This window comes from Saccopteryx leptura, chromosome 1 (genome assembly GCF_036850995.1).
Source record: "Saccopteryx leptura isolate mSacLep1 chromosome 1, mSacLep1_pri_phased_curated, whole genome shotgun sequence".
Classification (NCBI taxonomy): Eukaryota; Metazoa; Chordata; class Mammalia; order Chiroptera; family Emballonuridae; genus Saccopteryx; species Saccopteryx leptura.
The window spans coordinates 218,574,717-218,602,094 of NC_089503.1; the positions used below are offsets into that span (position 1 = coordinate 218,574,717).

The 27,378-nt window shown below is 35.6% G+C and overlaps 1 protein-coding gene across 6 annotated transcripts in view; it reads right to left on the reverse strand.

Moving 5' to 3' along the window:
* The window catches only part of LRBA (LPS responsive beige-like anchor protein), a 629,646-nt gene that overhangs the window by 286,996 nt on the left and 315,272 nt on the right, over positions 1 to 27,378 (reverse strand). For all 6 annotated transcript variants that reach the window (XM_066386366.1, XM_066386375.1, XM_066386349.1 and 3 more), the window contains exon 38: positions 3,775 to 3,899. In XM_066386366.1, the coding sequence (XP_066242463.1) occupies positions 3,775 to 3,899 (125 nt within the window). The remainder of the gene's footprint in view (positions 1 to 3,774; positions 3,900 to 27,378) is intronic.

Here is a 27,378-nt window from a genome sequence, read left to right on the forward strand (position 1 = left end):
TGTCATCCCTACTGAACCAAGTAAGGTACTTATATCACTCCATATGATTACAAGATACTTTTTAAACTGTTATATCCTCCTCCTTTATTTCTATTAGCATGCACAGTCTCTACAAAAGAAATTCAATAGAATTTTCTAGTGCTAAATTCTTTTTGTGTTTGAACTAAAATCTATTTTTTTACCCTTTAAAACATGTTTCATGTGGCTTTGATTTGAATATAAAATTTCCATTATATTTAACAATTGATTTTAGAAGACAGCATAGCACAACACTAAGAAAATCTGACTGGTCATGGGTTAACCTGGACTTAATCCTACATCTTCCAAGAACTATGTTGGCCTTTGTTTCCTCAGTTTCCTCTTCTGTAAAGAAAAAAGTTAGACTAAACTTTAGCCGTAAGTTGTCTCCAGATCTAAAATGCTGTGATAATAAATAACTGACAAACTGGGCTCTGTGAATTAGGAGAATGTTACAAATTATTACAACTGATTTCTAATACATTTTAAAACTGTAAAATGGAAGAAAATGCCCTGAAGAAGCAGCAGCATTTCTGCTTGCTGCTGCTAATTTCCACAAAGAGTATTTAATAAGAGGAAGTATTACTTTTAATTTAAAAATATGACTCGGTTTCTGTCAAGTTAAAGAAATCTCCCATTACAAAATGACTTTTATAAATAACCACTTTGGAGGGTCCCTCTTTGAAAAATTACCTAAAGCCCTTTTCCCCAAGCAAGTTAATGTGAACTTGGGAAGGGCAATTAAATTGTCAGAATTAAAAAATTTGTTTTTAACTAGAAGGTAGCCAGAAGTAGAGTCATGGGGCTAGTATTGATCGCCCGAACAGAGAACATCACTCTTCAGGTATTTACTCTGCCACCTTTACACCAGAGGCTTTCCTTCAAATCAAAATCAATCTATAAAAAAGATGGCTCTTACTACTAAAATACATAACTAATCTTCAACGGCATTTCTATTTAGATGTCACCCTTTGATAATAATATACTTCATGATATTTTAAGATTCTGCATTTTCAAAATGTATTCTTAGTTGAAATGATTATAAATAAAAGTGAGAAGTCATTAAACAGAAAAACTCTGACACATTAGCCTCAGTAATATCTATTTTAAATATTCAAATTCCATATTAAAGCATGGTATTTATACATATTAAATTATGTAATTTGAACTGCTTTTTGATCATATTAACTTTTATCTTGCATTCTTGACTCAATGTTTATTTTCATTAGCTTCCCATTGTTAAATTAGGATAAAAAAAAGTTTCATAATTAACAGAAAATTAAAAATGAATGTCAACTATAAAATACTTTAATAAAACATTTTAAAATTAAGCTCTTTCCTGACATATTAGCATAAATTATGACATCAAACAATACAATGGTACAATATATGTGCTAAATTCCAAAACTGTCTAATAGTTCTTTATAATTTAAAACTATGTACAAAATATGATTAGAATATGTATATTTTTTTAAAAAGGTTATATTCAATATGACATATCTTAATTGAAAGATCACTGAAGAATCTCCTACATAATTTATTAGTTGTTTAAAATATACATTTCAGATTTAAATTTTTGTCTTTAATTTTTTCAGAGCCTTATATTAACCACTATAAGATTAATATAAAATGTTACTGAGCAGAATAAAATTGCATTAAATGCCTAGCTGTACTTGTACTTGAAAGTGTGTAATAAAATATGGATAACTGATGTTATATTAATCTTCCAATTACTATTTAGAATAATTAGAGTGAAATCTGCTTCTATACCAGATTTTAAAAGTCTTAATTTAATGACAGTAAGCATTATCATAAATACCTTAATCAGTCTCTTAGCATTAAAAACATCGACATGATATTATTTTAAAGCATAAAATTCAACAAAAATAAAATTAAAATTTACTGTGAGGAAGTTTATATATTCAAAAATGGCTAGATATATAATTTTTTTTATAAAAATAGGTTTTAATAAGCTCTGTAATTAAATCTATACCACAAATTTCAAATTTAGTTACTGGTTTTTCTTTCATGTAAAAGGATTAAGAGTTTGCCTCTGTAATTTTAAAAAGTATGTCTCTCCAGATATAAAAATTTTTCATAAAAACATTTTTATTTTTATTGTGGCCTGACCTGTGGTGGTGCAGTGGATAAAGCATCGACCTGGAATGCTAAGGTTGCCAGTTCAAAACCCTGGGCTTGCCTGGTCAAAGCACATATGGGAGTTGATGCTTCCTCCCACAACCCTCTAAAATGAATATATAAAGTCTTAAAAAAAACACTTTGTCATTGACTTTAGAAGTCACAACTCATTGTGAAATAACAGTTAAGAATACAGAGAAATATCATACTTATTAAATTTTAAGTGCACATTGTAACATCTGTTTGACTGAAAAGGATAAAACCACAAAAAGGCTGATTTTTTCCATGTAAGGGCCATTAAACAAAAATAAAAACAGGAAAGAAAATACACACACACACACACACTCTGAAATCTATAACACCACATAAAAAGTACATGAACCTTAAAAGCAAAAGTGGCCTAATTAATTCTACATCTTATTTCTCCTCCTCCACCTCCTGTAGTTGAAGATGTAGGGCTCTGAGACTATTACTGCTTTTAGATCACTTTGTTATTGACTATTCTCTGTATGATCATTTATTTTAAAGGACTGATGTCACATTTGGTGTTATATCTGATGACATATTGTGGACATTTTCTTCCAGAAATGGCTCTTTAAGACTGAGTGCAAGAGGTTAAGCTGCTTGACTGAGGCCAAACCTAAGATCACAGACTTTTCATCTAAATTCTTAATATCCTTATTGAATGTAATTTGAAATGTATTTTGTATACTAGATACTATCACTTAACCATAAGCTGCTGTATATTAAACAAATACTCTATAAAAGGGAAAAATAAAACTATCACTTATCTTATTAAAAAATGACCAATTTATATTTTCTAGCAATCAAAGTAATTTTAATGTGGAGAGGGACATTTTCCTCCTTAATCAATACATCTTAATTGACTTTCAAAAATTATAAAATATTAAGTGAAACCATATGTCCAAAGAAAATAAATGACCAAATCCAAAGGACTGTCAGTTTTTCCAATTTACTCATCAGGCTTCTACCTAAACTGAATCATAGTGATATGCATTATATCAAAAAAGAAAAAATGTTTTGTTAGGCTCTGATAAGAAGATGATGCAGAATAGGAGCGTCAGAAAATAATGTCCATTCTCCTTTTCCTGGAGCCATCTGTCACAACCGTCTACAAATCAAGGCTCAGAGAGAGTATCGAGGCACTTGGAACGTTTATTACCACCCCTGCCACTTCATAATCCCATGCTAAAATACCATGGTTGAGGGGAAACCATACACACACAACAGGACCTTGAAACCTATTTGGTTTGTAAATGCTGTCTTTCTGATATTCATGGATTGGAGGCAGCCATCCTGGATTAATTTACTCAAAGCTGAATGTGTCACTTAAAAGGAGAAATATTTTATCCTCCTATCCTGAAACAAGGGTTAAGTAAGTTTTGCATGTGTAACATAATAAATAAATATATTTGGCACCATAATTTAATAGGACCCTAAAATAAACTATAAAAAAAATTAACTTCTCTTTCTGGGGTAACTGTGAAATGTGGTGTTAGACCATTTTCCAGAGCCTTGTAATAATAAAGTGATGCTCTTCATTACCAAGTACTGTACCTGCTGCTGCTATTGGCAAGGAGTGGGTTATACACTGACCATGTTCCACGGCTGTTTTTAGTGTCGCTTCAGGATGTGTCGATCCTAGAGGGTTACGCACAAATCGTCGCCGGCGCCGCAAGTCATCTTCCCAGTAGTCAAGGCGCCAGAACTCACGAGGACGACTACAATGAAACAGAGAAGCCACATATGTTAGCAATTATCAAACAGCGTGGTAGCACTGAATTTCTGCATAAAGCTCTCCTTGTTTGCTCTGCCTTTTTTTTTTTCCCTCTCCTTCCTCTTAATTCTCCCTCCACCTCACACTCCCCTTTCTGCAATCTTTAACTTAGGTATGTCCTTGAAAATAACAATATCACCTTCCAGTCTAAGGAACTCCTTTTCCTTTTTCTTGGAAGGTGAAATGAGCACTAAATACATCATTTTGAAATGAATTGCTGACAGTGTGATCAGTTTCCCCACACGCCAGTGGCATGTGCTCTGATTTCAGCCTCATTTCAGCCTCAGCAGGGCACCTTTCTCTGTGGCTGCATTTATAAACCAGAATAGGGAAAAGGCTATTATAAATATGGTATAGCATTACCTATATTAATCAAAGTCTGTCCCCCTTCATTTTTCTTCCTAATTTGTGCCTTTTTGCACAAGGTCAGTAAATCATACCACGAATTCTTGGTCCAGAAAGTGTTAACTTTAATGAATATCTCAGTTACATGGTTATGTATGTGATAATAAAATATTACTCTGTTTAGATGTGCAGGAATTTAATTAAAATAATCTCTTAAAATATTCATTACCTTTAGCCCCTGAGGCTTAGAACAACATAAGAAAATGCATTTCTTTTCCATTTACTGTTTTTAAATAAACCATTCCTATAGAGTGAAATAGCAATCTATTTTCAAGCAAATCAGATTGGATTTCTGTTTTATGTAGTCTGTTTTTATATTTAATTAAAAACTATATGCTATATGATGTGCAATAATTGCTATATCAAAAGCATACTTTTGAAAATGTATTTTTAAAGGGTTCATTCAATTCAAGTTCTATATTTTCCCCAATTATGTAGGTCATTTATATGGCACTATATAAATGGCAATGTTTTCTTCTGTTAGCTAATCATGATCTAACATGCTGGAAGATATTTGATAAAGAATATAGTAATATGAAGCATTTTTTTTCAGTTACAGTAAAAAAAAACACACCTCTGTATAACATATTTATTCACTGAGGATGCACAGCATGAAAACCGATAGGTTCTGATAATAAAATTTTAAAAATTCATAATCAAAACTTTTGAAAGGAATGACTAATACAATGTAAAATCTCACTTGTATTTCATGAGCTAATAAAATTGTACCTGTCAGCCTTGACAAATTAGTAGTCTTGACCAACTGACAGTCTCAAAGTACCCACATAAAAGTTACCCTTTTTTTTGATGTCTTAAAGACACTACCTTTAAAAATCCAAATGATTTATAAATATTTCATCAATAAAAATTATCCCAGATTAATAAAAGCATAGGCAACAAACAGTATATTATTTAAAGAATATATTTTTTTTAAACAGTAGGAATCCATGCTCTTTTCTGAAAATGTTGGATAGACCATGAAACACCAAAGATTTCCTTTTGTTGATTTTGATCATGCAGAAAGAGATATAATGTGCTCAAAATAGAGTGCCAAATAGTGTAAGAACTGCAGTCCTCAAAAAAAAAAATTAAAAAGCTCTTTTATTCTTTGTTATTTTTCTGTCAACATTTTACGTTAAAATATTACGATAACATTTAAAAATAAATAAAAAATACCTACAGCATATACATACAAGCAAAAGACAACAGTTGTCTGAACTCAATTAATAAAATAAAATTCTCCTTAGGTGAGAGGGGAAAAGGCACACAGATGGCTCTGTGCTTGGCTTTGATAGTCATGGAGCCTGGATAGGCACTTCATCATTCTGCCTACCTACATTTATCTGTTAAAATTATTATCAAATATCAGCCAGGATGCAGTCGTGAATCACAGGCTGCTCCTCGTCTTCAGGGGAATGATACAATGAGGGTCTATTCATCAGTGCAGCAATCGGCACAAGTAATTAGTTCCCTAGACTGAGATCTCCTACAAAGCCTATTTCAGTCAGCACCACAAACATATGACCATGTAAAGCTAATGAAAGCTGCTAAAATTTGTTAACCTTTTCTGCCATCAATCCTTCTAATATTCTATGCTTCAGTATTATGCAAAGGTGGTAAATTATTAATTTGTCATTCATCCATCCTCTGAATTTTGAGTCAAATTAAACAATGTCATTCTTCTTGATAATAATTAAAATTATAAGAGATGGTAAGCTGCTATTATAAAATTATTGCTAAATTAGGTAACAATAGATCATAGCATAATGTGCAAGAGTAAAGTCAAATCCAGTGGCTATTAAAATGGTAGTTCTGTCATACAACAGAAAAACCAAAGAAAATATAAAATAATCCAGAAATTATCGAGTAACTCAAAGATAGTAACTATAAGAATCATAACCAAAATTAGAAGAAAGTAGAGCTGTAATTTTGTTTTTGTGCTGACACTAACAAAAATGGTCACAATGGTGATGTTTGATTGAAACAAAAGCACCAATACATCAGGACACAGAATTTGTTTGCATAGCAAAAAAATTTTAAGATAGTTTCACTTGCACTTATATACTTTTATCTTCAAATGTAAATATTCTACCAAAAATTTAAAAAATGCTTGGCTACAATCAAATAGAATGAAGAACTCGATACCTCACCATGATTATCCTGACAATAAGCTATGTGTCAGAATACCTTCTCAGTAATAACTAGTCTACGTCCTGTGAAACATTTTAAAGTAATCCAAAGACAAAGCAAACACCACTTATTTCAGATCACCGACCTAGAATGGATTACAAAATCGCCCAGAGACACCAACGATTCCAATACATGTTTTGAGAGTCTCCCCTATGGTAGACACTGCTCCCGGAGATGTAGGGTAAAAACCCTCAAGGAAGTTATTCACAATGAAATACTAATTGACCTCATCTAAACAACAGCATTTGCCATCCAGTTTCTGATGGTGAGAGTAATATGTGTTCTTTGGCAAGAATTCATGCTCATTGTTTTTTCACATGAGGGTAATTACTCGCATGTTTCAAGTCATTTATACAGTAACAAACCTGGGCCTAAAAGTGTAATGTTTTGTTCCCTCAACTCTACTCCCTCCAATAAACATACTCTCAGTATACAAATTTCTATCACCAAAAAAAGAAGCATGATTTGTCATTTTAGAACAGAATCTGAAAGGGGAACATGTAGTTTTCAGTTATCAATGTGCTGAAACTTTTGACCATTCGCATAAAGATTTCCCTCTCATTTAAAAAAATATTGTCACCTGCTCCCCCAAAGCCCTCGCTAGGGGAAATAGGCTAAAAAATGAGCAAACCTGGCATACCGATCCACATTTATTCCCATAAAATTATAAATTTACTAAATAAATCACTGTAAGTTTTTGGAGTTATCATCATGGTATGGCTAGCAAAATTGAAAAGACTGCACATACTCACACTGACTGTTAACCAAACACCAGCACGAATGACAAAGCACTTACTCTGAGACCGGATAAATATACGTTAGCTCACTGCACCCCTATACCTCTATATATCTATATCTACCCCCCAAAACTACATATATGAATACTATTTAAAATAACATTCAGAAACTTTGTTCAATTCCACTAATAATCAAACCTAAGATAACAAAAAAAGCATTCAAATTAAAGATATGAACCTAGGCTCTGCAAGATTCTGGAAATAAAGCCTTTTCTATAGAAGGTGCACACAGCTTGCAAGTACTAAAATCTTTGACTACTAGGAATATATAAATCTTAGAAAGTTGAAGATGATACTGAAAAGTGTTTTTAATTTTTTTGTTTTGTTTTTGTTTTTTTTCATTTTTCTGAAGCTGGAAACAGGGAGAGAAAGGCAGACAGACTCCCGCATGCGCCAGACGGGGATCCACCCGGCACGCCCATCATGGGGCGACGCTCTGCCCACCAGGGGGCGATGCTCTGCCCATCCTGGGCGTCGCCATGTTGCGACCAGAGCCACTCTAGCGCCTGAGGCAGAGGCCACAGAGCCATCCCCAGTGCCCGGGCCATCTTTGCTCCAATGGAGCCTTGGCTGCGGGAGGGGAAGAGAGAGACAGAGAGGAAAGCGCGGCGGAGGGGTGGAGAAGCAAATGGGCGCTTCTCCTGTGTGCCCTGGCCGGGAATCGAACCCGGGTCCTCCGCACGCTAGGCCGACGCTCTACCGCTGAGCCAACCGGCCAGGGCTGAAAAGTGTTTTAATGTTTCTTTCTAATGTTTTCTCAATTTTTGGCCTAATGTCAATATTTGAGATTAAAATTACAATAGAAGCCTAATTGCTATTTTTCTAATTGCCATCTAATTATCTTTGTACTTTTAAAAAACCTTCGCATTCATGTGCTTGTAAACACATCTTTAATATATCACTACAGTCTATAAATAAAAGAATCCGGAACAAGGCCATTTTAATATTCAGAATAGGTCTTTTCTGTCCTACAAAAACAGAATCGGACAGATTGTTAAAATAAATCTTTGAAGTATGAAATATAACTCAAGCATGGATAGGCTGTTTATTCTCTTTCCTAGGCCTACTGTGGTTAGTGAGTTGATCAGGTAAAATAAATTAATAAGAATAAGCGAAATGAGAATCAGAAAAGGAAGAAGTATTAAAACAGAGAATCAATACAGGGTATGATCCACATTCTTCCTCTACTAGTTGAATGGCTCAACGATAAATCATCTATTATTTTTCACATGTAAATTGTAAGCCTTTTTAAAGTTCAGTTTTCCTCAAAGTATGATAAGCCAATTAGTCAATTAATTAACAATGTATGAGCAGATGAATATTGAAATAGAAATCTAAAATATTTTCTAGTAAGAATGATTGACTCTTTCTTTACCTTGAGCCAGATGCTAGGGATATAAGGACTATTAAGATATTTTCCCTGGTTGCCTGACTGGTGGTGCTGCAGTGGATAGAGCATCGACCTGGGACACTGAGGTCCCAGGTTTAAAACCCCGCGGTCACCTGCTTGAGTACGGGACCATCAACATGATCCCATGGTCACTGGATTGAGTAAGGACTCACAGGCTCAGCTGGAATACCCGGGTCAAGGCACATATGCGAAGCAATCAATGAACAACTAGGATGCCGCAATGACTTGTTGAGGCTTTTCTCTCTCTCCCTTCCTGTTTCCCTCTCGTTTCTCTCTCTCTGTCTCGCTTTAAAAAAAAAAAAAGATATTTTCTCTGATTAAGAAGAAATCAGAGTTACAGTAAATTGGAAGTTACAAAATAGTCATGGGGATGTAAAGTACAGCATAGGAAATATAGTCAATGATATTGTAATAACTATGTATAATGTCAGTAGAGTACTAGATTTATGGGGGAAACACTTAAATTATATAAATATATAACCACTATGCTGACTATCACATTGAATGTCAACTTTAATCAAAAAATAATAAATAAGTGAATATAAAGACTTAAGAAAGATATTGTTGCTGACCTCATGGAGAAGACAAACGTAAAAATAAATTAGAAAAATTCCAAAACTCATGTATAATAGAGCAGACCTCAATTAAGTGGCTATTAAACTGCACTACTCCAGGGTACACTGCTCACATAAAAATTTGTGTAAGTGGCACTCCGGAGTTGTTCAATGTCGGTTTGCATCACAATGGGAACATGCTCTGAGGACAATAGGGTGCTGTAGGAACACCCTATTTTTTTCCCTCTCTGTTCAATGCTCCTGTTCCTCTCTCACCCAGAGGTAAATCTAATCTTGGAGATAGGAACCTGAACAAGGCCCTTCAGATGCCATCAGAAGCAGTCACACAGTTCAAAATTATTTCCCTGCTATAGGAAAATGTTCAGACTAGGAATGATATGGTTGTCAAAAAACAGGCAAACTTCAATACATAAGCAAAAACAATCAAGAACAAAAGAGAAATATTAACATTCATTTCACTGAAGTCATGAAGTTCATATCATTTTAAAGAAGAATATTTTCTTGATAGCGTCCTATTAAAGTAGAACAATGCTAATTACCGAAATCAATGATAGCTATATAAGTATGCCATTTTATAACCTAAATATATTGACACCTATTATTTCAAATTAGCCAGATATATACATATTTCTCATCTTATTGGTTTTAGTGTCATTTTAATGGGATTAGATCTACATAAATAAAATAATGCTAGTTTAAAAAAAACTGTCACAATAAAATTATATTAGAAAAAATTTCCTACTTTGTACCTTACCCACTGACTTGTGACAATACCTGATAAATATTTATGACCCTAACAAAAACCAGTGATAAATTCTTCAGCCTAGAGAAAAGTTCTAAATCCTAGAAAATTTCAGTACTTCATATTTATTCTTAAATTTGTATATTACCTGTTTTTCTAATTCCTGTATCTCCCTAGCTTCTAGTTCCATATTTTTAGATTAACAATGCATGTTAGACATTACAAGTTAAATAAATGGTAACCTGTAAAAAGAAGCAAACATTTTCAGTGCACTGTCAGCTAGAAGATAAAAACACTTAAGTTCAAGGAGGGTTTCACTTTCTGCATAAATCTTGGTGAAATAATGTTCAGGTACTATAGGGTATCATACAACATTAAAGAATGCTTTATCTCACAAACTGAAATCTACAGTGCCTTCATGTAGAGAGATAGAAAAAATATTAACTAAAGCCTCTGTTTACCAAGTACCAACTATAAGTCAAATGCAGGTAATCTATGTACTGTGCTGTCTTAATGGGGGGGGGGGGGGGGGCTTTAATTCTATGGATTCCAGGAGAGGAGACATCTTCTAAAGCAGAATTATTTCTTTACTGAGGTCTGACATAGGGATTTTATAATGCAGTGAGCAACTAGAGCACCGTATAAACTACTTATGTAAAACTGTACTTTATGTAGTTATGACTTTTTGCAGGGTACTATTCAGTGTTATTTCTTCATTTGTCTTTAGAGGCATGTAGACACCCATCTTCAAATAGCTATTACTTTGAGTATTTTATAAAAATATAATTTTGCAACAAAGTCAGTTATTAAATAAAGAATTCCAAGCTTTTCCCAGTCGCTGTTCGCCTGTTAACCATTCTCTTATTCATTCAGCATTTTTAACAGTAGCAAAGTTATGAGAAAATTAAAAGATAGTGCTAATTATACTACCAATTAAAACAAAAGACAACTGAAAAAGAATTAAAATAAATTATGCCACTGGATATAAGAAGCCCTAAAACTCACCTACTAAGCAGCCATACTACTTAGACAAACATGGTCTTTTTTCCCTAAACATCTAATTTTTATAAAATCCACCAAATATTTGTTGAGTGCCAACCATTTACCAGATTTTGGTACATACAAATAAATTATGCTGGGCTCAGCACAGAATTCTTTTACATTATAATCAGGATAAGGAAATGATCAAGTATCAACAATAATGTAACTTTAAAGCAGACAGTCAGTATTTATTCCTTTACCCTGCTCTGTGATGGACATGGTGCTTTCATATACATTATCACCAAGCCTCACAAAAACCATACCATGATTAAATACTATTATTTATTTTTTAAGTTGAAGAAACTAAGTCTCACCCATCAGTAGTAAATAATAAGCCCATGGACTTCAAAGCCAATGAGCTGTTCACATGACATTTCCTGTAGAAACTCTTATTGGATACTATTATAGCTATGATCAAAGTACTAATTAAGCCTGCCTGAGAGGATTGAGGATTTCATTAAGATTTCAATGAGGATCTATTCTGTAAGTTCCATGAGGACAAGGGTCTGTATCTAATTCACTGGCCAACCACGGTCACTGGAACAAAGCTGGCACTTAGTAAAGAATCGATTAAAGAATGAACAAGATGACTTTTTTAAAAGAAACGTCAATGATAAACAGGAATTTGCTAGGCAAATTGGAAAAGACACTACAAGCAGAAAAATAACAGCATGAACAAAGGCATGGAGACATAGGAAAAGGGACTTTTATCTGAAGATGTTCAGGGAAGATCATTTCAAAGCAGCCTTAGAGCAGCAAGAGCTAAGGCAGGAAAACAAAGGTGTAGCATCAACATTTCAAGACAGCTTGTACAGTCGACTAAAGTAGCTGCCTTTCCATCACGTAGTCGAGAGACAGCCAGGCTTCCTCAATCATACAGGCTTAATCCTATCGGCCCTGCATGGTACATGGCAGCAACACGAAAGAAGGCAAAGGGTATGGAGCCTAGATCATATTTGCTGAGACAGTCAACATGGGAGGTGAGGAAGAGGGGATGATGAGAGTAAAACTGAGGTGTGTGACAAAGGGACGGTGAGAGGATCAAGATGTCACTCAACTGAAATGATGCAGGTTAAGTAGGTAAGGCTGGGAATGTCCTGGATACTACATGATGTCTAGGCAGAAAAGCCTAATAAGTAAGCAAAATAACTTGGGAACTCAAGTAAGCAGCCTGGGTAGGGAAATAGAATTAAGAGATTTATCAGCCTCAAGAGTCAGTGGATTTAGACCTTCATCTAACAAAAATTTACTGAGTGGTTATTATAAGCTAGGTAGCATGGCAGAAAACTATATTAAAAGGATAGGAGAAAAGTATAAATAAAATCTGGGAAAGTGCATAAAAGGATCAATGAAATAGAGAAGAAAGCAATTGCTCCTTACAATCAGTAACACAATAGGAGAACCAAAATAGAATGATGCCAAAAGGGACAAAGAAACAAAGGCTCTTCAAAGCAATGAGTGGGTGATAATATTTAATTCTGCATAAATATGTCCAGAAGGACAAAGAATAAACAGAAGCTTTTATGTTCCTGTGTTGTAAACAGTTTTATTGCCTGACCTGTGGTGGCACAGTGGATAAAGCATTGACCTGGAATGCTGTGGTTGCCAGTTTGAAACCCTGGGCTTGCCAGGTCAAGACACATCTGGGAGTTGATGCTTTCTGTTCCTCTCCCTCCTTCTCTCTCTCTCTCTCTCTCTCTCTCTCTCTCTCTCTCTCCTCTAAAATGAATAAACTAAAAAAACAAATAAATAAATGGTTTTATTATAATTTATATACCATAAGTTCACCTGTTTAAAATGTACAGTGCAATGTTTTTTAGCATATTTATAGAGGTGTGCAACCATCACTGGAATCTCATTTTAGAATTAGTTTATGTCCCCATAGAGCAACCCCACTCCCATTACCTGCTATCCCCGTTCTTGCTACCATGGGGTGGACATGGAGAGGACTTCACACTGGGCAGGCTGAAATGGGAGTCATGTGCTTACTTTGGCTTGGAGCTTCTTAAGTTCAAACCAATTTTAAAATAAGACCTATTGTAAGTGATTGGTAAAGGACATTTGTATGAGTATTTAAACTTTTCAGAGAGTCTAAAGGCTATGAGAATGCATAATTTAAAAAAAATATTTCGAATATCTCTAAGATACCAAAAAAATAAGTCTAACTTACTTTAAGGGAGACTCTTCAAAATTTGTAACTAATTCATACTATATGATATATTAAAACTACAGTTTTGGAGTAATTTATATTAAAAATCACTAGTCTTTAAATTTTCTAGATATGACAAAAATAGTTTGGCTCCATTTCTTTTCAAGTATTTAAGATTTATTGCCTCATCTCTATTATATACTGGATCTATGACCTCTACATAACTCATTTATCATCTTTGGGCCTTGTTGCCTTACATGAAATAATTATAACTTGTTCAGCTTATCTCATAGGGTTATTGTGAGGAATCAAATGAAATGGAGTCTGTGGAATTGCTTTGACAAGAACAAAATGCTATGAAATGTAAGATACTATTTGCAGTTAATAATGAATTTAAGTATTTGGATACTTCTGCATGCCATTTACTTTGTGAAAGCATGTACCGAAAGTGGTATTACCATTGCGTTACAACACAATTGGGTTTTATAGTTAGAAAATTGAAGAACTCACTTTGTTACCTTTACCTAGCTAGCATTCACTTCTCTCGCCTTTCCTAACAAATTTCCCTAATTACTCCATAGTATGATAGTTTTGTTCAGATAACACTTCTCAAATGATATGATGATATATGGAAAGTGAACTCTAAGACAATTAATGATGATTCTTTCATTCTGGCCAGTGATTGGTTCCCAAATCTAGCCTTACACCCATAATTGCGTAAATTTTGCCTGACAATCATTTTTTTCACTAAAATGAAATGTAAAACGTTTACTCAGTGTTTGGGACAGGAGCTCTTTCTTTCTTCTGATGGAATAAAACAAGAATACATTAGACTCAGTTACCGGCATCTATAACACAACCATGAAGAAGCCGAGGGAGGGGGTATTTACACATCCAGGGACACAAAACTGCGAGAACTGCAGAAAAAGAGAGTTGTCCTAACGCCCTTACACACCTGCACTTTGTTTTGTTTTTTAGAGAATTTTCATGCATTTATTTGAGCCAAACTGATGGCATATGCTGGGGAGCAAGATTCTCAGATGCTCCCTGCACTTACTGTTATGAAAGATAATATACTGCTTCCCAATTTAATGAAGAGTTTCAGGTTTTTGCCTTTTAAGTTGTCTAACAGATAAAATGGTTATAGATGATGCCATGAGCTTTTTGATTATGAGTTGTAAAAGGAAAACTAGACTAATGAACTGATGCTTTGGTGGATATAGTTAATACTGACTTAGTTTAAAAATATTTTTTTGACTACAGAAGAAGTTAGAGAGATAGGGTGGTGGTTTAAAGGCGGTCAAGAACAGACTTACGCATGCTTGCAGATGGAAAAGACTAAGGCCAAAGAAAGAGAAAAAACTGAAGATGGCAAAGGGGAGGAGGGCAGAAACAGGATTTTAGAAAATCAGAAGAGGTGTAATTCTGAAAAAAGAGTGTGATTCCCTTGGCAGTAAACAAAGTCACCTCCTTCTCCGTGGCAAGATAAAAAGAATGGAAGGCTCTGCTTCAATAAATGACTTTAGGGTTGAAAAGAAGAAAAGCTAAAGAACTGATTTATTCATTTATTATGTTATTTATTTTTTTAAAAAAATCTTTTTAGAGAGAGACGGACAGACAGACAGAGGCAGATAGACAGGAAGGGAGAAAGATAAAAGTATCAACTCATAGTTGCAGCACTTTAGTTGTTCACTGATTGCGCCTCATACATGCCATGACCGGGGAGCCCCAGCCGAGCCAGTGACCCCTTGCTCACACCAGCAATCTTAGGCCTAAACCAGCGACCTTGGAATTTGGAACCTGGGTCCCGAGTGTTCTAGGTCAACACTCTATCCACTGCATGACCACCTAGTCAGGCTGGCCTTGTTTATTTCTATTTTCTCTATTAAAAAGCAGCTTTTTCACTAAAGCTAGAATAGAGGGGTAAAATTGAGAAGAGTTGCCTTAGGAAGAAACATGAAAGAAAACTAGTTAAAGGCAAGTTCAAGAATGACTAAGTAGCTATGATGGTCTAGTTGAGATTGGGAAACAGTCACCTAGAGCAGTGTTTGGATATACAGCTGTAATTGTGTTGTCACCCTGCCCCCCCCCCGCCCCCCCCCCCGCCCCCCCCCCCCCCCCCCCCCCCGTGCCCTGCCAGCCTATACTCAGCAACCTCAGAGTAAGAGCCAAAAAAGAAGCTGGTTAGGACTGATTTGGCTGAGGCCAAAATAAGGATGGTTAAGGAAAAGGAGTAGGCTGGTGATAATGTCTGATATAAACCCATGATCTTTCTGGACCTCAACAGAATAAATAAATACGGGTTTTATTAGACATCAGTTAATTGGGAAATCAAATTGACCGTGCTTCGAGTCACTTATATTGATGATAATTTGATTCCCCAATATGTTAATCAATATATTTATTGATCTAGTCCCTTTATTTAATGCTGTTGAGTTTTCCACTGGTACTAAAACATGCCAACAATGACAGAATGGAGTTTGGACTATATTATATTATGCTCCTGGAAGAGATGGAAACTAAAATTTACTGATTGCCTATGTTTATCAGGAACTCCGCGCTACATGTTTTACATGTGGCCTCATCTAATTCTCAAAACAACCCTGTACATTAGGAATATAATTCCAATTTAATAAGAGAAGAAATGAGGCTCTGCAGTCAAGTCATTTCACTACTAAGAAACAGAGTTAGACCTCACACCTGTGACTGAGCATTACCAAAAGATTTGGTAATGCTACTTCCATGCTACTTGGCTAAGATATCTGTAACGAGGCTCAATAATACATTCATTAAGACAGTTGACTATACTGGTGTGAGTTTAAACATCTCTTCTGTAAAATGACAAATCTGAATGGGACCAAATATTTTTCATCAATTATATGAACACTTATTAGCACACATTTCAATAAAAAAAAATTATGAAACATATAACTTTTCCAGCATGAGCACCACTCAAAATTGAGATAGCAAGGCCACATTAGATTGGAGGGCAGAGGTCAGAGGGAGGGGTTGTAAGGTTCTTGATGTTTTTAACAAATACATAAAACTGAGATAAATTCCAAATACTGTGTAATGCAGGTCAGAATTTAAAACTGAAACACCTGGAAGCTATTAATATTCACTGAATGTTTCTAGTAGCTTCCACCACTTGCCCCAAATACAGAAAAACTATGCGGTTTATAAGCATATACATGAAGTAATCTCAGAGCCAAAACCCACCACTTTGGCATTTAGAACCTCCACATTTCTAACCTTAGGCTCCATATCAGATTTTTGTTGTAATCATTTTTAAGATAGTTTATAAGTTATAGGCAGAGAAGGAGAAAGCCAAGAAATATCAGCCTCCACAGTATGACAATTTTATCTTTAAATAAATAATTTAAAGGCTTGAATGCAGCAGCAATGCAGTATAATCCAACACTTCCTGCCTTTCATCCAGAACTCTCGGAAAATATCAGTGAAAGCAAGTAACTGATTTTAACTAGCATTAAAGAAAATAATATATCTATATGCTGTGCTTTTCAAGCTAGATAAATTAGCAAAAAATATGTGCTCCTTATTCACAGGGGAGAACAGGCTTATTATGTTACACTTCTAGGTTTTTAAGACAGTTGGAAGCCAGTTCTTTCAATAGTTGCTGTCATCTCCTAGAAACTTTCTAGTCCTTTCAATTTTGAAGTAATTACTCACATTATGAAGTGATTTATTTGCTTCTTTCTTTACTACATTTCAGTTTTTCCAGCCCTCAACGACCAGTTCTGCTTCAGTTTAATTATATTCACTTATAAATACTTTGGAGTGCCCACTATAGTTTGGAAAGCACTGATCGTGGTGCTATGAGAGATGCTCAGTCTCTAATCTCAAGACACTTACAATTTAATAAATGGGATAAAATAAGCAACAAAGAATTATGTGGCATAAGGTCCATGCATTAAGTAAAAATTCAGAGCTTGGAAATTCAAAAAAAAAAAAAGGAGCAAGTGGTCACATATGTTTTAAAGGGATCGGGAAATGATTTAAGGAGCAAGATATTTTTGAGAAAGATCTTTAAGAAGAGGTCCAGTTTCAACGGAGACACAAAGAAGCAGATGGCATTGTAGGCTTTCCAGAGAGCACATGCAAAGGTACAGAGGACGAAAAACTGGAACAGTATCTGTTGGTCCCAGTAGAAAATGAAGCACATAAGAAAGGCTGGGGGCTGGCCACCTCATAAAACCCAGGGATAAAAAACTAATGAGTTTGTATTTCACTCATTCACTCACTTACCTATTCAATCAGCAAACACTGAACTGAGTACCAGTGAGGCACAAGGACCTGTGCCAGGTACCAGAGATGCAGTCATCTGGCAATAAAGAGAGGCATCCTCAGGACCTCACATTCATAAAAAGCACTCCTTAGGACCACAGTGGAAGGGCAGGACACAGAATAATAGAAGGCTTCCTGAGAGGCATTAACTCACAAATTAGGTCAGAGTTAACAGATATTAACCAGGAGAATAGGAAAAGGAAAAGCATTCTTTCTGAGGGAATAGCATCAGCAAAGCCAAATAAGTAAGAAACAGTTGGGTATACACTAAAAGTAATTTGTTTCTAGAAGTTTTAGAGCATACATGTCAAGAAATGGCCAAAGAAGAGGCAATAGAAACAGACAGGGGCCGGACCATAGAGAACCATCTGAGGAATCCAACTTGTGTGTGAGTTTCTTCAGGTCTGACCAGAGATGATTACAAAGCCTATACCTCCCAGGCACCAGGAGCAAGCTGCCCTGCCACCAAACCAGGCTTGGTGTGCAGCCAGAGCGCTGCAGTCTCTGAAGGGAGGTGCAGTCCAGGGCTGAGACACCACCAGCCAGTCACACTCTTTGCATACTTGCATTCCTAGCCCCTACACCTTCACCCCAAAGTTTCTTTACCTGAAGCCTTGGGCAAAGGTCCTCTTCAGGAGCCTCTGCTGAGGCCTCCTTAACACAGGAGAAAAGAGAAACTGAAGACACTTCTATCCACTCTCATTTAATCTACTCGAAGCCTTCCCCTTCGCCTCCTTCCAACGTCCGGGTCCAAAACCCTGCAGGAGCTTTTCCTCAGGGCTCCCTTCACAGTGAGATGACCCCCACTGATCCATGCCGCTCAATGCTGACCCACCTAACCCTCCACCAACGCGTATTCCATGTGGGAAGATGGAACAGGAGGAGTCCTGCAGGTTCTGACTTGCTTATACCACCGCCGTGAGTGATTAAAGACTTGACTGTTTCCTTAGTGGCTTGCTGCCTTAATCAGCTACTCCTATACCTGGTAGCCCTGCTCCTTCTCTCCCAGCTCAGCTGAGCGCCTGACATCACCAATGCCACGCTAAGGGGCCTGTGTTCTATCCTGTCGCAGTAAAGAGACACTGAAGAATTTTAAGACGGTATTGTGACCACAGAACAGTAACTGTGAGGAACACATAAGTATTAGGTTAGCGTGAAGAAACATCTGAAATGAGGGTACAAGGAAGTTAATACAATAATTTAAAAATCATCTAGATTAATTTTTAAATTTTCTATTTTCTGATTTATCCTATTAATATATTATTGATATCTGCCTAAAATTCTCCATGACATAAGGTAGGCAATAAATGAATAGGGCATGAAAGATAAGTTCAGATATACAAGGCAGTATGTTCAAAGTAAAATGGGTTCCAAAGCATATGACATGCAAAGCTAATTAAATGTCACATGGAATAACAACACAGGCCTAGCACTAAAGTAGAGATCAAAGTCCTGAATCTAAGAGTGGATGCAGGAAAGAACGAAGGAATGGTCCAGGTGGTGCTACAGCCCAGAAATGGCGTACATGTACTCCACTCACATTCCACTCATCTCGCCACATCACCTGGCCCCACATGGGAAATGTGCTCCCTGGCTGGCAGCAACAACTCTCCATTAGAGGAAGACAGCATGAAACAGTGATAATGATCAGCTAGCACTATCTGCCAGTTGACGATAAGTGCCGTAGAGAATGAAGAAAGATGGAAGGGGAATAAAAAATACCAGGGAGAAAAAAAATACCAGGGAAAAAAAAGGGACATGTTTAGGTCTTAAGATAATGGGGAAAGGATTCTAGGAAAAGGTAACATTTGTGCAAAGACCCAAAGGAGGCAAAAGCATCAGTTCTGCAGATGTCTTAGGAAGAGAATTTCAGGCAGAGACAACAGTAAATCCAGAGGTGCGGAGGTAGCCACACTTGGTAAGACCATGGAAGTGTACGAGGACATTCTAGATGAATGAAGAGTTAGTATAAGTACAGATCAGTTATTTACAGAATAAGGAGGACATTAATTCTAATTTACGAAGAGGCTGAGTAAAACATTAATTCTAACTTACAAAATTATCCATGCTCCTTCCACTGACTTGACATAGATGCTTGGCAATCTTGAAAGCCAAGAACTAAAAAACAATTTAGCTATAAGAGGGAATAAATCACCTATCAAAAACATCTATTTTGGCCCTGGCTGGCTGGCTCAGCAGTAGAGCATGACCCTGGCATGTCGAAGTCCTGGGTTTAATTCTCATTCAGGGGATACAGGAGAAGTGACTATCTCTTTCTCCCTCCTCTCTCTCTCTTCCCCTCCCACAACCATGGCTCTATTGGTTCAAGTGCATTGGCCCTGTATCCAAGGATGGCTCCATGGAGCCTTGGCCTCAAGAGCTAAAAATAGCTCTGTTGCTAGCATCAGCCCCAGACGGGCAGAGCATTGACTCTAGATGGGGGTTGCCGGATAGATCACAGTTGGGGCACATATGGGGCACATATAAGAGTTAATCTATCTCCCACCCACACTTAATTTTTTAAAAAAATCTATTTTATACTTTATAAAAAAAAGAAATAAAGTCCTATTATGGTTAGTTAATGAATGGTATTTTGGGATTTCTCTATCAAAGCAGCTTGTATTGCCACAAGCAATACAAATACCCACCCAAAAAGAGATGTTGAGTAGACAACTGAATATATGATTATAAAATCCATAGAAAAGGACCTAAAAGGATATATAATTGATAATTTAGGAGTATTTAATATATTGTGTTTAGTAACTCCGGTGTGAACCAGCTGAGATCTTATGGGTAGTGAGCAGAGCCAAAAAAAGAAAAGAGAAAAGGAATACTTCAAAGATTAAGGCCTGAGTAATCCCAATAAAAAAAAATGTTGAAAACACAAGAGAAAAACAGCAAGGACCTTAAGGAGGGGCTATTAGGAGCAAAATCAGAAGAATATGGTGTCCCAGAGACAAATGGAAAGTCTTCAAGAAATAGGCAGTCATCAGCATTATCAAAGGTATCGAAGAGTCAAGGAAGGTGAAACCTGAGAACTGACACTCTGGCTTAGCAACAGGAATGGCACTGGTGACCTTGAAAACAACAGTTTCAATAAAATGGTGAGCGAGAAGCCTGAGTGACTTCAAGAGTAGTAAGGAAGCCATTTATATTCTATACTGGACATATACATTATAAGCATGGGGGGCATCACAAATGCAAATAGTCCTATCAAATAACATGATACAAATGTCATATTTTACGACATAAGGATATTCTACTAGAGCTGACATATCAGTAGGCTACCCTAGGAATAGATAAGTTTAATTTGAAAGGAAAAAGGTCAAAATCACAAAGGCTACATAAAGCGTCGACCTGGAACACTGAGGTTGCCGGTTCGAAACCCTGGGCTTGCCTGGTCAAGGCACATATGGGAGTTGATGCTTCCTGCTCCTCCCCTTTCTCTCTCTCTCTCTCTCCCCTCTCTCTAAAAGAAATCAATAAATAAAAAACAAAGGCTACATAGATATCTAAGAGTTTACTCATGCTCACTTCATTAATCTGCAGAGGCCAGGATTTTAGTGCATTGTGTGTGCAAGCATGTTAATCAAGATTTATATTCCAATATTGATATTCAGGTATCAATATTCAACTCTGAAGAGGAAGAGAAAATAGTTCTTAACAATTCATTAATGGAATTTGTGTTTTTTTTGTTTTTGTTTTTGTTTTTAATTTTATTTATTAATTTTTAGAGAGGAGAGAGAGAGGGAGAGAGAGAAAGGGGGAGGAGCTGGAAGCATCAACTCCCATATGTGCCTTGACCAGGCAAGCCTGGGGTTTTGAACCGGCAACCTCAGCATTTCCAGGTCGATGCTTTATCCACTGCGCCACCACAGGTCAGGCCATTAATGGAATTTGAAATAACTCTCATAAGCAACATTAATATCTATACAAATCTTGATAACTAAAATATAGGCTGTCTCAAAAAAGACTCACAATGAATAAAATAAGTTTTAACAAAACACTGAATCCTATAAATTACATTATTAATATCAATTGAGAAGAAATTGAAATGGAAGAAAAGTAGAATTCTGCACATTCTAAATGAGTCACAAACAACACTACAAAGACAACCCACTGTCTGTGTCAGAGCCCCATACATTCTAACTGGGTACATGGCAGCCATACAGGCTACCCATCCATTTCTTCTTCTTAAAGTTCTTTGTTATTGCCACTAAAGCTTGTCTTTTAATTATTAGAATGTTATAAAATGCATTATTGAAAGGTTCTTCACTGAGAGTTTAAAATCTTGTCCTTATACCCATATAATCAGATTTTGCAAACTACTGTAGTCAAGTTTGCTCTTCATTATTCCATTTCATTCATTTGGTTGCATGTGCTGGGCTAGGGACAGAGCATGTGGGGAGACAGAGGGGAGTAAACAAAGACCCTACTCTCATATCATCTACACCGTCTGTCTAAATATCTATCCCCAGAATAATCTTGCCATGGAAAAAGGTCATTTTTTAATAAATGAGGAGTATGTAGGCTAACAACGATATAAATGAAAGGTAGAAATATTCTAAAGGGTTCATGAGCTTTCATCCAACTTGTTTTCACTGGGAAACAGGAAAATGACATTGCTTGAGTTCTGACTCTTCATTTCAGCTCCCAATATTTGTGAAAGTGACAAAATTTTAAAAAGATACAAGTTAAAAGCTATAAATCCCTAAGTTTAAATGAATTTGTATAAAAGAAATTAGTAGCATCTTCTCAATACCATCAATCTTTTCAGTCCTGATCTTCTCAAATAGCAGTAATCTGTGCTATTATTAAGCTTCTTTTGTTATGTCCTATTTAGCATATTTGTTTTGCTGCAAAGTATACAGTACCTTTCTTGTCTACTATAGTGTTTTCTTTGATAATAAAAATGTTAAAAATACTCTTTATTTCAGTTACATAGTAAATTCATAGCAAACACAGTATATATCCCAAGCCAGCAGTTTAAATATTTAGACAATTAAATATCTACTTAAAACACACTGAAATCAATAAAGTGATCACAGTAGAGATTAACACCAAGAATAACCCATGCATTTTCATCCCTTGGAAAAATAAATACAATTTTACCAGAAACAAATGCATTACATTTTAAAAGAAAAACCATTCTCTCAAAATTTTATATGGTTATTATCAATTCAAGTCGAAAAAGAAAAAAAAACACAGAGAAGTAGATGTTGTTTAAATACCTTATGGTTTCATTTTACACTTCTCCTATCAGGGTGAAGTCTTAAAAGTAATTCAAAAGGAAAATGAAAGTATTTTACTCAGAAGATAGAGTCCATATGTTCTTCAATCTGGAAAACCATTGGGGAAAAGATTTGAGTTTCTAAAAACTGAATTTTGACAATTGGAAGCTGATGTGGCTTTTTTTCCTTCTCCATGAAGATTTGAATCATTCTCAAGGGAATGAAATAGATCTTTATCAAATATAGCAAAGCTTAACACCTGTTTAACTCCAAATTACTTAGAAAAATTTAGTGAGTCTTCAGAATTTTACAATAAGGGTTTATACTATACACTTATTTCTAAGTGTAAGATATTTTTATAAGCTTAGCCTAGAAGGTCATACATATAGACATATTTGGGTCTGTTTATATTTCAAATTCTATACTTTTTAACTCTCTTTCAATGAGTCTACTTCTTACTGCTATGCATATTCAAATATAATTTTATTATTACAATCGTTAAGATTGTAACAGTAGGCTGTAGTTAACTACAAATACATCTGCAATAACATTAGACTGTAAGATTAAGGGCAGGGGTTATTCTTTTCCACTTTGTAAAAGTCCTCAGCTTCTAGAACAGTACCATTCAAATCCATTAAAAAGATAAATAATTTCTGTACCCTAATACACTGTTGCCTAGATCTAAAATAAAGTTGATATCCAAAGCTGAAAACATTTTGTCCTAAAAATTAAGGAAGAAAATAGACTACAGTTTTTAAAGGCGTCTCAATTTTATACAATATAGCACAAATTGGATAACTTACATTCTACTACTAATGGATACAATTACTAATTTAAGTAATTTAACTAAGACCCTGGCCGTTTGGCTCAGTGGTAGAGCGTCGGCCCATTGGGTGGGAATCTGGGGTTTGACTCCTAGTCAGGGCACATAGGAGAGAAGTGCCCATCTACTTCTCTACTCCTCCCCCTCTCACTTCTCTATCTATCTCTCTCTTTCTCTGCCTTCTCCTGCCACAGCCATGGCGCGACTGGGGGGAGTTGGCCCCAGGTGCTGAGGATGGCTTCTTGGCCTCCACCTCAGGCGCTAAGAAGAACTCGGTTAGGAGCAACACCCTAGATGGGCAGAGCGTCACCCCCTAGTAGGCTTGCCGGATGGATCTTGATAGGGGTGCATTGGGGAGTCTGTCTCTCTGCCTCCCTTCCTTTCACTGAACTAAAAAAAGTAATTTAACTAAAAATATTTTATTGCAATTGAAGAAGAAGCAATACTTCCAAACACATTTTATGAGGCCAACATAACCCTCATACCAAAACCTGGCAAGGATGGCACAAAAAAAGAAAACTACAGACCAATATCTCTAATGAATACAGATGCTAAAATACTAAACAAAATACTGGCAAATCGAATACAACAACATATTAAAAAAATAATACACCATGATCAAGTGGGATTCATCCCAGAATCTCAAGGATGGTTCAACATACGTAAAACAGTTAATGTAATACATCATATCAACAAAACAAAGAACAAAAACCACATGATCTTATCAATAGATGCAGAAAAGGCTTTTGATAAAATACAACACAATTTTATGTTTAAGACTCTCAACAAAATGGGTATAGAAGGAAAATATCTCAACATAATAAAGGCCATATATGATAAACCATCAGCCAACATCATATTAAATGGCATAAAACTGAGGACTTTCCAACTTAAATCAGGAACACGACAGGGGTGTCCACTCTCTCCACTCTTATTTAACGTGGTGCTAGAAGTGCTGGCCAGAGCAATCAGACAAGACAAAGAAATAAAAGGCATCCATATCGGAAAAGAAGAAGTAAAGGTATCACTTTTTGCTGATGATATGATCCTATACATCGAAAACCCAAAGGACTCCACAAAAAGATTACTAGAAACAATAAACCAATACAGTAAGGTCGCAGGATACAAAATTAACATACAGAAGTCCATAGCATTTCTATATGCCAACAATGAAATATTAGAAAACGAACTCAAAAAAACAATCCCCTTCACGTTTGCAACAAAAAAAATAAAATACCTAGGAATAAACATAACAAAGAATGTAAAGGACCTATATAAAGAAAACTACAAGGCATTGCTAAGAGAAATAGAAAAAGACACAATGAGATGGAAAAATATTCCTTGTTCTTGGATAGGAAGAATAAATATAATTAAAATGGCCATATTACCCAAAGTAATATATAAATTTAACGCAATTCCCATCAAAATTCCTATGATTTTTTTTAAAGAAATGGAACAAAAAATCATCAGATTTATATGGAACTATAAAAAACCCCGAATAGCCAAAGCAATCCTAAGGAAAAAGAATGAAGCTGGGGGCATTACAATACCTGACTTTAAACTATATTATAGGGCCATAATAATCAAAACTGCATGGTATTGGCAGAAAAATAGACACTCAGACCAATGGAACAGAATAGAAAGCCCAGAAATAAAACCACATATATATGGTCAAATAATCTTTGATAAAGGGGCCAACAACACAAAATGGAGAAAAGAAAGCCTCTTCAACAAATGGTGTTGGGAAAACTGGAAAGCCACATGCAAAAGAATGAAACTCGACTACAGCCTGTCCCCGTGTACTAAAATTAATTCAAAATGGATCAAAGACCTAAATATAAGATCTGAAACAATAAAGTACATAGAAGAAGACATAGGTACTAAACTCATGGATCTGGGTTTTAAAGAACATTTTATGAACTTGACTCCAATGGCAAGAGAAGTGAAGGCAAAGATAAATGAATGGGACTACATCAGACTAAGAAGTTTTTGCTCAGCAAGAGAAACTGATATCAAAATAAACAGACAGCCAACTAAATGGGAACTGATATTTTCAAACGACAGCTCAGATAAGGGCCTAATATCCAAAATTTACAAAGAACTCATAAAACTCAACAACAAACAAACAAACAATCCAATAAAAAGGTGGGAAGAGGACATGAACAGACACTTCTCCCAGGAAGAAATACAAATGGCCAACAGATATATGAAAAGATGCTCAGCTTCATTAGTTATTAGAGAAATGCAAATCAAAACTACAATGAGATACCACCTCACCCCTGTTAGATTAGCTATTATCAACAAGTCGGGTAATAACAAATGTTGGAGAGGCTGTGGAGAAAAAGGAACCCTCATACACTGTTGGTGGGAATGTAAAGTAGTACAACCACTATGGAGGAAAGTATGGTGGTTCCTCAAAAAACTGAAAATAGAACTACCTTATGACCCAGCAATCCCTCTACTGGGTATATACCCCAAAACCTCAGAATCATTGATACGTAAAGACACATGTAGCCCCATGTTCATAGCAGCATTGTTCACAGTGGCCAAGACATGGAAACAACCAAAAAGCCCTTCAATAGAAGACTGGATAAAGAAGATGTGGCACATATACACTATGGAATACTACTCAGCCATAAGAAATGATGACATTAGATCATTTATAGCAAAATGGTGGGATCTTGATAACATTATACGGAGTGAAATAAGTAAATCAGAAAAAAACAAGAACTACATGATTCCATACATTGGTGGAACATAAAAACGAGACTAAGAGACATGGACAAGAGTGTGGTGGTTACCAGGGGTGGGGGGAGGGAGGACACAGGAGGGAGGGAGGGAGAGATTTAGGGGGAGGGGGAGGGGCACAGAGAAAACTAGATAGAGGGTGACGGAGGACAATCTGACTCTGGGCGAGGGGTATGCAACATAATTTAATGACAAGATAACTTAGACATGTTTTTCTTTGAATATATGTACCCTGAATTATTAATGTCATCCCATTAACATTAATAAAAATTTATAAAAAAAAAAAAAAAAAAAAAAAATTTTATTGCATATCTATTATGTGAAAGGCAATTTGCTAAAATATGCTGACATATTTAATAAATGCTTGCATTAAAAACACTCATGTTTTCATTAATGTCATATCAAAAATCTGTATCAGACTTACATAAAGTAACTAAGATAGTATATGTATAATATGTATGCATGCGTATGTGTTTGTGTGTATGTGTATATGTATATATATATATTATATGTATGTGCATTTGTGTGCATGTGTATGTATTAAAAGCACATATAGATTTTGCTTTTTTTTCTAAGGAATTTTATTTTATTTGGCTGTTAGGTAAATGTGCCCAACAGTCACTTCTTATGTTTCGGTTCCTTCCTCTCCAACTTCTTTCCCTACTTTTAAAGAAAAATACAGTGTGATAAAGGATAAAGAAAGCAAAGGATTTTTAAAGAGAAACAACTCTCTAAAAGCAATTGAAAAAATATTGCTTAAAAATGAAAAACACTGCCATAAGTGGTCCCCAACATCTGCTTTAAAAGATTTGACTTTATGATTCAAATGCTCTTCTCATACCTGATCTCTTCTACCATTAAAACTATTTTTTTAACCTTTCCAAGTTTTATTCTGAAAAAGTGTTACCTTCCAAGTACTTTTTCTTTACTCAACAATTTTTATATATTCTAGGTTGTTTCCTTTTTAAAAAAAATTTATTGAATTTATTGGGGTGACACTGGTTAA